This window comes from Patagioenas fasciata, chromosome 11, assembly GCF_037038585.1.
Source record: "Patagioenas fasciata isolate bPatFas1 chromosome 11, bPatFas1.hap1, whole genome shotgun sequence".
NCBI lineage: Eukaryota > Metazoa > Chordata > Aves > Columbiformes > Columbidae > Patagioenas > Patagioenas fasciata.
This window is the reverse complement of record NC_092530.1, coordinates 22371461-22380532: the sequence shown is the minus strand read 5'-3', so window position 1 is coordinate 22380532 and position 9072 is coordinate 22371461. Positions and strand designations below refer to the sequence as shown.

Here is a 9072-nt window from a genome sequence, read left to right as displayed (position 1 = left end):
GGATTTTGTGTCCATCTGAGTTTACCCCTGGATTACAGGCCCAGATTTGGTATCATATACATTTTGCCTCCCCAGCCTCCTCTTCAAATACTGTTTTCTCTCAGCTCCACAAAGGCCGGAATGAGATCAGCCACTGCTGCCAGTCTGCATCTTAGCAGAGTCAAACATCAAAGCTTCTGTTCCAGTTCCACTTCAAAACCTTTCAAGTTTTAAAACTTGACCAAGTAGCGGAAGGAGTTGTAAAGGGAAAGCTGTGATGCACAGGATGGTGGGCCCTGTGAAGTCCATTTTCCTCTTACTTTACACAGTAAAAAGTAGCCATAATTTGATTTGTACTTCTTGTTATTATATTCATGAGGGGTGTGGGACCACCTTCACCCTTTGATTTATGGTGTGAATAGTAGAAGAACCACTCCTGGGTCTTTCATCTTTTTGTTTTCTGTAACAAACCTTTCACCAGCCTCGGAGAAGAGGCCTTGTGCAAATATCTGTTTTGACATCAAGGGACCTGGTTTCAGTTAGGGTACTGAATGCTTCCCCCTCTTTTTCCCACTCCACCTGCAGAAGTTCAGTCTGCAGGTGTCTCACAAAAGCTATCAAGTAACAACTTTCTTTAAATTAAGTATGTTCCCCACTGCCACCCCCAGAGAGGAAATAAACTGCCTGTCATTTTTGCAAGGTTTGAACTTCACCCATTTTGTGTCTATGTCTGCATTTCTGCAAACTTAAGGGTGGCTGGATGAGGTGAAGGTAAATGGTGCAGCTGCAGCTCTGCTCAGTTGGTGTCTCTGATTTGCAGCTGTTCTCACTGGCTTCTGGCTGGCAGTAGTCATGTGAAGAGACTTCGTACAAAACTTCCCATCTTTTAATTTACCTGTGAAAGCACAGATTAGAAACAAGGAATCAGTTCAGGGTGATGAAGCTGTCTTTTTGCTTCCCAAGGCTAACATGCTGCTAGTGCTTCTATGGTATGTCAAACCATGCAGTGCTCCAGCCTCTGTTGTCTTTACATAAACGTGCTAGAGAGCACTGAGTGGCCCATTTTGCATTCTCCCGTTGTGATATTGCCATCTCACGTACCTGGAAATGTGTGTTCTTCTTGTTTCCAATGTTATTCAGGTTTAGTGTGCTGGTGAAAAACGGTTATTGGATGTATGGTGGGTCTGGTGTCAGATGCTGATGGTGCAAAGGAGATGAGATTTCTTCAACAGTTGCATTTCACCAAATTTGAGGAGAGGGGCAGCCTCAAAAAAAGCAGGCTGCCAAGCAGTCATCTACTTGAGGTAATATGGGTAGGATTTTGAGACAGAAAACAACTTTAGTAGGTCTACTCAGGCTTTCCAGGCTTGATAAAAATCTATGTAAACATTTCTGCTAAATGAAGACTTCAAGTGATAATTCACAGATTGTGTTAAATACTGTCACTGATTCTCATAAATATATTGCATTTGCCATGTGATGTTTGTGTAACCACTAGCATTCCTCAAACACATTTTGCCAAAATTCGCTTATTTCAGAACTTTGTGGTGTATTTCAGGATGATTTAGTTTCAGTAAATCCAGGGTTTAAAAGCGAGGTCTGCTGTGAGCTTTTAAAAGATTTGTTAGCTGGGAACGAAGCTCTGAGATTGCATGTGAGATGTAGTCTTTGTACATTAAACCACTACACTGTAGGCTTTTCTAGATCCATAAGAAGAATTATTTTTGTTTTTACTTAGACACCAAATTAGTACCGTACTCTGTTACAGAAATGCATATCTTTGTAAACTGCGATCAATTTAGTTTAGCAAATATACCGAAATGCAAAGAGAAAAGACCTTCAGTACTGATCTATTTTAGAATTTCAGTAATCTGGAAGACTTTGATCTCCAGTGCTAGAGGCCTCACATCAGTGTGGTGCTTGATCCAGCAGCCTTGATCAGGATTTGCTTTGCAGCTCACAAAGCTTGATCAGCCAGAGGCATCATTGCACAGCAATGTGAGATGCTCCATTTCCCAGGTGTTGAGCACATTCCCCAGCCCAGAGAAGCAATTCAGAGTCCCAGGGTCACAGCACAGAATGCTTGATGTCCATTAATTTTAATTGAAATTATTCATAGTAAATAGGTGAGAGATTCACTTTGTGCTTAGGGCTTCTCTGTTTATCAGACTGAATTATTTAGAGAAATTAAACTGCAATCTCCATACTATCCATTAGTTGGAACTCAGTTTGCATATAGCAGTTGGGTTTTGGCAATCAAAAAGAGGAAGATTCTGCACAGCAATCTGTCTGCCAAAAAAGAGCCTCTGTGTAGTGCTTAAGACTGCGTAGGAACAGGAATGGTAAAAATAAGATGGGGACCAAATTAAACATCCAGCTGAACAATGTTGTGCTTGGTAGAGAATAGGCTGTGCTTTGGCCCTGTGTTTAGTATTAATTTCAACTTTAAGTCTTTGTGGGTTCTGTTAAATCACATGAATTGTAGTAAATTTGTCCTAGCATTGCAATTAAAACAGTGGCAGACCAGGCAATAAGGAGATGCGTGATGGATTTATTTGAATGGATTTTATAGGCATCATTACAGAACAGTGGCAACAAAACTTCAGACATGGCCACTTAATCATTTACTTATTTTATCATAATGTAATAGATACCTCTAGATGCCAATGTGAATATAAAAACAGAATTCAAAATGAGGAGTAAGTGCTTGCATTAGTGAGACTTTATCATGTCTGGAATCTTAAATTTAAGGCCTAATCCTGTCTCACCTGAATGCAGGGAGAGTTTTACTTCAGATTTAACTGGGAAAATACAAGGAACCATCATGACAAAGCTCATTTAGACTTGGACTGCTTTAAAGGCTGCTATATAAAAGAGCAGAATCTGGACCTTTTACAAACCACTTCCTGCAGAAAAGAGTAAATTTCAACTTGAGAAAAAGCCAAAGAACCAAGGAAAAGCTACACCAAGCAGCAATGCCATTACCGTACCTACATGAATTCCAGAATTCCTCAGGGGGGTATATGTCTCTAGAGATATTTTACGAGGACAGGGAAAGCACATTCACAAGTATGTGTTTTATGGACAAACTGTACAACTGTTGGACATTAAGCAGCAATAATTATGTTGTATGAAGGCACTTAGAGGTTACAATTTCAGATTGTAAATGACACCCGATTTATCCAAGCCGGTGCCAAGTCAGAACCTTCTGGGCGACGTCTCTGGGGGAATAAATACCCTCAGCAGCGGCACAGCCCTGTGCAGCACGTCAGCTCTGCCATGTCTGTTTCCAGAGAGCTGCAAGTATTCAGAGAGCCCAAATATGACCTGCTGCGTGTGTCTCTCTACTGCAAAGGCCTCATGTTTCACTTCACTCTTGGGGCTTGTGAGACCTTGCTATGCTTTAGGCAATCACATTTGTCCCTCTGGTCACAAGAGTTCAGGAACCATAAAAGGGTCTGTTAATAGATGATGCTGCTTTGCTGGCTTGCTGCCATTCAGTTTAGATGACTCCATCACAATCTTGGGAGCAGCACAAAAGATGTGTAATTAGAGCAATTTACTATACTTGACTTTAAATCCTACTCCCTCACCTAAGAGAGTCTTGAATTTAAACCCTCCTTAACCAATCAGATGGATATGGAACACCTACACAGCATTTGCACAGGACACATCAGATTTGTCTGTACTAAACATCACTAGATCTTCTTCCTCTGGGTATCTGATTTATCTGGAGGTGCAGAAATTGTTGCTAATTCAGAAACTCAGAGAATGCTGTCAATGAGAGGTACAAATTCCCTGTCAAGGCTACATACAGATGAGTTTCTGCCTAAACCAGGCTGCGGTATGTAGCTTGTGTATGAGGTCTGTCACAACAGCATCCAAGTGCTTCTCAGCTTCCAGTATTATGGCTGTAAAGCAATGAGGTGACGCTTTTCCCTTCTATAGTTGGGAAAGTGACATGCAGAAGTACTAATGCTCAGATTAATGTTTAAATATTTGTGGGTAAGTTAACACAATTTTGTTGCAAAGCCAGACCTTGAGGGTTTTACCCCAAATCCAGAGATGCTCACATCAAAGCAAAGAACTGATGAGGGAATCTGAAGACCTAAGTCTCCACTAGAATACTTGAGCCATCAAGGTAGCTTTAAAAGTAAAGGCTGTGCAAACTGTACCCCGGCTGCAATAAGCCTTCATGCAAATCCTGTTACATTTTGCATGCGTAACACTGTATTTTATTAGTGTTTTAACTGACACTTCTGAGCCTTGCAAACTGGTAAGGGGAAAAATGAAATCCTTTCAAAATAACAGGGTAAGCTCTTTGCCCATCAGTAGGTACAACTGCAACATACTGAGCTGCTGCCTCCTTCCAATGCTTAGTTTGAGATCATAGGCCTCATTTGGTCAATGTAATAACTATTCCTGGAAAATTTAAGAGATCTCCTGGCAGAGGTGAGAATGGTTAATATAAGCCAAGTTCGCTGTCAATACTCCACACAGCATATATCAGTAGGCTCTAGTGCTGGAAAGACCTCAGATCTGAAGTGTGAATTGTCTGTAGCTCTCATCAAATTCACTGCAAGTGCCTTAGAAAACCAGGATCTAAGATGTACGAAGAGCTGAAATCTCCTTGCTGGGGCTCACTGGCTAGTTCTGACAACATGGGCTCAGCTGAACAGAAGAATCCCTCCTTCCGCACTCCTCTACTTCCAGCTCTCTGATTTCAGTGGTCCAGGTTTGACTGGAGAGACACAGCCCAGAGAAAGCCCAACTTTTTGATCTTCCTGGAAGGTTTCTGAGGTGTTAAAAAAGAAAATCACAGAAAAGGCTCAAGTAAAACAGCCTTATATTGAGAGCACCCTAAGTCAACTATCATCAGAGAGCTTACTGAATCTCTGTGAAGCAAAGCTGACCCTGCCAAGACAATTTCTCAGTTCCACAAAGAGAGCAGGGGTTATTCATGGTGCAGACAGATGCATGAAGGGCTGGAGGAGCTCTGCTTGAGGGAACCTGGGATTCAGTTTTGTGCTTTGAGCATTTCTTAGGGGAAAGTCATTTAGTAAGTACAAATTCTTCCAAGTGGCAGCTTTGATCCTGGCTCTTCAGTCGTAGCTTAAAGAGCCCTGATTTTTGTAATCACACCTGATCTCCAGCCACCTGTGTGAGGTGGGAATGGCACTTTACCCCACCTGTGGGCCAGCTTGTGGCTCATTTCCTTGTTTACCCAGGTGATGTCCTGTCTCCTGGCAGCTCAGCTACCTTTCTTGGGACAGGAGCACTGCCGGGACCCCGCTGGCCACGGTAAGCCGATCTGCCTCCAGCTGTCCCCGGGGCTGGGCTGGAGAAAAGGGAGAGTGAAGGGGGAGGAATTCGGCTCCGCTAAAAATAGCGGCCGCGCAATCTCGGCGGTGCTGCCTCTTCCGGAGACCCCCAGCACCCCGGTGCGGGGACTGCACCTGCGGGCGAGTTGCCTCTCCGGTCGTAGGGCCTGGATAAGCGGAGGAGAGCCCAGAGGCCACGGGGAGGGCCGTGCCCTGAGCATATCGCCCTTCCCTGCCTTGTTCCCTGCCAGTCTTAGAGGTAGTCCATTGTGTCCCCCCACTCCAAACAGGCCACTTTAGGGGGAGATGAGTGGGTTCGGTTGCCGCAGCGAGGGGCTCCCCCAGGCACTTCACGGCTGGCTCTTTCCTGGACTTTATTTTGGGCGCTGCCGAGCAGAGCCAGGCTCCAAGGGGAGCCGGCTGCATCGGGTTTCCCCCGCCCTACCTCCCTCCCTCCCCGCGCGGCCCGCGGTGGGCAGAGAATGGGTGGCCGCGAACCGCGCTCCCTGCCCCGACGGCGGCCCCGGTCGTAGGAAGTTTCGTTCCTGTCGAGGAGGACGGGGCGGGAGAGAGAGAGGTTTTGTCGCACAGGTGAGAGGAGCTTCAGCTACTCTTGGGGAGGTCTCTTTCTCCTCCCCAAGAGGGAATGGGAGAGGGGGGCCAAGTCCTATCTCACACCCCGGGGCAGAGCAGCGTGGCTGGGAGCGGGACGGCGCAGGCTCTGCCCGTCCCTCGGTTAAAGGGAGCCTGATGCCTCCCTTTTCCCTTTAGATCTCTCCCAGTGTCCCCCCCAGCCTTTCGCACTGCACGACGGCAGTAACAGGCTGCCGGGCTCGGGACTGGGCGATGTTGAGAGATGCAACCCCGCGGAGCCTCACCTTTGTGGGACTGGGGGCTTGGGAGCGGCTCCCCAACGGGAGGGCAGGCTGGGTCTGTGCCATTCCCAGCCCGGCGCTGGGACACCGTCCCGAGGCTGGGTGGCAGCAGGGATGCGCGTTGCCCTCTCTCGGTACCGCTTCAAGGGAGCTCGGGCTGGATGATGGGGAGGGGGATGCGCGGACAAGGTGGGGGCTGGAGGGCAGCTCTAGCTCCAGCTCTCCTTGCTGCCAGCGAGCGTAAACCTGCCGCCTCTTCTGCAGTGCCGGGGACTCGCGTCCTCCTCCTCCTCCTATCCGCGGCTGCAGCTCTGCTGCTCCGTCCTAGTATTATTATTAGGGAAGGATGCGAAAAGGAAGAAAAAAGCCAAACACAAAACCCAACGCACCAACCCACAAAAACCAAAGTCCCCCCTCCCCCCGGTTAGTAGGACTTCCAGGACCGGCTGCGCTTCCCTGGCCCTGGGGAGGGGAGGCAGAGCCGGGGAGGCGGGGGGAAGGAGGGGGCCGGGGCCAGGCAGGCACAGGGAAAATCGCTTTTGTCTCCGGCTCGGCGAGCGGCGCAGGGGCTCGGTGCTGCGGCTGCCGGAGCCCCCCGCTCACCGCCCGCTCTGCTCCCACAGGCACCGCGGCGGCGCCGCCGGACTCCGAGGCTCCGCGCCGGGGAGCGGGCAGCTCGCCGGCTCCTCTTCTTTTGTATTTCCCCACCCCTTCTGTTGGTGTTATTTCTGCCTTTTCGGCGTAGAGGATCCCCCCCACACACGCACGCTGTCCCCCCGCCCGAGGTTTCTTTTGAGTCCAGCCGGAATCCGCGACGCTCCTGGGGATTTTCCCACCCAAGCTGGGGTCTATGAGCGGGAAGGTGATCAAGCCCAAAGAAGAGAAAGATGCTTCCAAGGGTAAGGCAGGCGCAGCCGCTCCGACAAACAGCATGTTCCCCGGCCCGATCGCGGACAGCCCGACCTTACCGGGCTGGGGGGACGGAGGGCGGGGGGCACCGCTCCGGGGAAAGTCTATAGCTCTGGGGACCCCCGCCCCGGACACAGGTGGGGAGTCGGCACCCGGCTGTGCCCGGCGTGAGGGGCGCTGCACAGGCACCTCGGCACGGGGGAGGGTGGCCCGGCTCAATGCGGCACCGCCGAAAGTAAGTGCCCCCCCCAGCCTCCGCCGGGATGAGCCGGCTGGGCCTCGCTTCTTCCCCTGCCACTGGCCGGGCGGGTGCTCGGCGCTGCAGGCGGCCCCGGGCCCAGCCGGGGCGGCGGAGCGGGGAAACCATCGCCATGGAGACGCGGAGCCGGGGCACCGCCGGTGCCGAGGGGCGGGGGTTGCATGCGGACCCCTCCGCCCCCCGTTGGGGCTGGGCACAGGGGGCTGCCCCGACCCGGCTCGCCCTCAGGGGCGGCTGGGGGCATGCAGAGGAGGGGGTGCCCGCTCCGGGGGTGCATGCCTGGGGGGGGTATGGTGCCCCGCTGCGGGGGTGCATGCAGGTGTCCCTCTCCGGGGGTGCATGCACAGGTGGCTCTGCCCCCAGCTCGGACGGGCCCCGCATCCCCCGTCGCTCGCTCTGCGGTGTTACCTGCGCTCAGGGGTGTAGGGGAAGATGCGATCAGTAGCTGGTGTGTGTGCGCTGGGTTTGGCTCCAGCGAGTAGTTTTCCTGTGTATTTGTAGATAGGTCTGTACATCTGCTCAAACGTGCATCTGTGCGGTGCTGGTGGGAAACTCAATTGAAGGGTATGCTCTTGGCCTCCCGGGAAAAGGAAAAAACTGCTCCTTATTTCCTAGTTTTATAAAATGTAATGAATGCTTTCCTGTCATTTAGTTCTTTAGCAGCCTGAGAGATCAAATCAAAACAGTTCTTATTATTTTTAAAAAAACTTTTTGGTGTCTCGATTTTGGAAGTTTGTGTTTAACACTGGATTGTTGAGACCTTTTTTTTTTTCTTTAATATTCTTTTCTCCCTAACTCTGCCTTTGCAGATCTGTGTTATGTCTTTTCTTCAAAACCTTAGTTTTTATCAGATTTCTTTTTATTTCTCACAGCAACAAAACAAAGTTCACAATTAAGAAGCATTGCAAAACCTTATATTTTTAAATTTTTTTTTTTTTTAGTCTTTACATTGTTTTCTTTGACATTGAGTGTTTTGTTTTTATGGTGGCCTTATTCACTAAGATGCTCTTTAAATAATTTATTAAACGATGCAGAACAAAGGATTCCCACCTTTCTGAGGAATTATTTTGCATGATTTAGAACTGTGTTACAATCCTCCACGTAAACAATTTACCATACTTGTGCTATACTTGCTTGAAAGCTTATTTTTTAAAAATCAATCTTATGTATTCTGTTTTGTGCTACAGTTACAAGTTTTAATGACATTTTAATTTCATGTTTCCAATTGCCTGTTTATAGGGGGAAACGTGTATTTCAAAACACAGGGACAAAGGCGTTTGTATCTACTGTTAATGAGTCAATAATGGCTTAGGCAAGGCTTTGATTCCTGTAGTGATAGTGTACCAGAAGGTGTATATTCTGAGAATCCCAAGAAAAACAGTTTATGCTGATACTCTGCTTCCCGCAGATGCTGATACACTCCTCCAGCTTGTATGAAAACTTTCTCCATTATCACAAAGAGACAGTTTTAGGTACACATACGAGGTAGTTTGGTACTGCTGTAGAAAAGTGAGTGATAGTTACGGTGTGTGAAATATGCTTTTAAAAAGGTCCAGGTACAGAGGTATTTGCCAGTGAGTGTATAGGCTGTGTGGCCTTCTTTAGCCCCCTATGTCAGAGAGCAAAATAGGAAATGTTTGGTTTTTTTTCCTGAATTACCTGAATTTTCTTTTGGTGATTGTGAGTGTTATTGCTCTTAGTGGAAATGTTTAGTTTGTGTCTAGCCATA

General features: G+C 48.4%; 1 protein-coding gene and 1 long non-coding RNA gene across 4 annotated transcripts in view; one reads left to right on the top strand and one right to left on the bottom strand.

Annotated features, from left to right (window-relative positions):
* Window positions 1–764: 764 nt before the first annotated feature.
* On the bottom strand, window positions 765–7824 carry LOC139828856 (uncharacterized). Its single transcript, XR_011740904.1, has 3 exons — window positions 7752–7824; window positions 6179–6499; window positions 765–874 (listed from the first exon to the last, which is right to left on the bottom strand). It is a non-coding gene; the product is annotated as an uncharacterized lncRNA (long non-coding RNA).
* The window catches only part of FGF13 (fibroblast growth factor 13), a 239802-nt gene continuing 236501 nt past the window's right edge, over window positions 5772–9072 (top strand). For 2 of the 3 annotated variants that reach the window (XM_071813568.1, XM_065846350.2), the window contains exon 1: window positions 6711–7074. In XM_071813568.1, the coding sequence (XP_071669669.1) occupies window positions 7026–7074 (49 nt within the window). In that variant the 5' untranslated portion in view covers window positions 6711–7025. Of the gene's footprint in view, window positions 5892–6710; window positions 7075–9072 lie in introns of those variants that run through there. The other variant, XM_071813567.1, reaches the window with a different exon arrangement.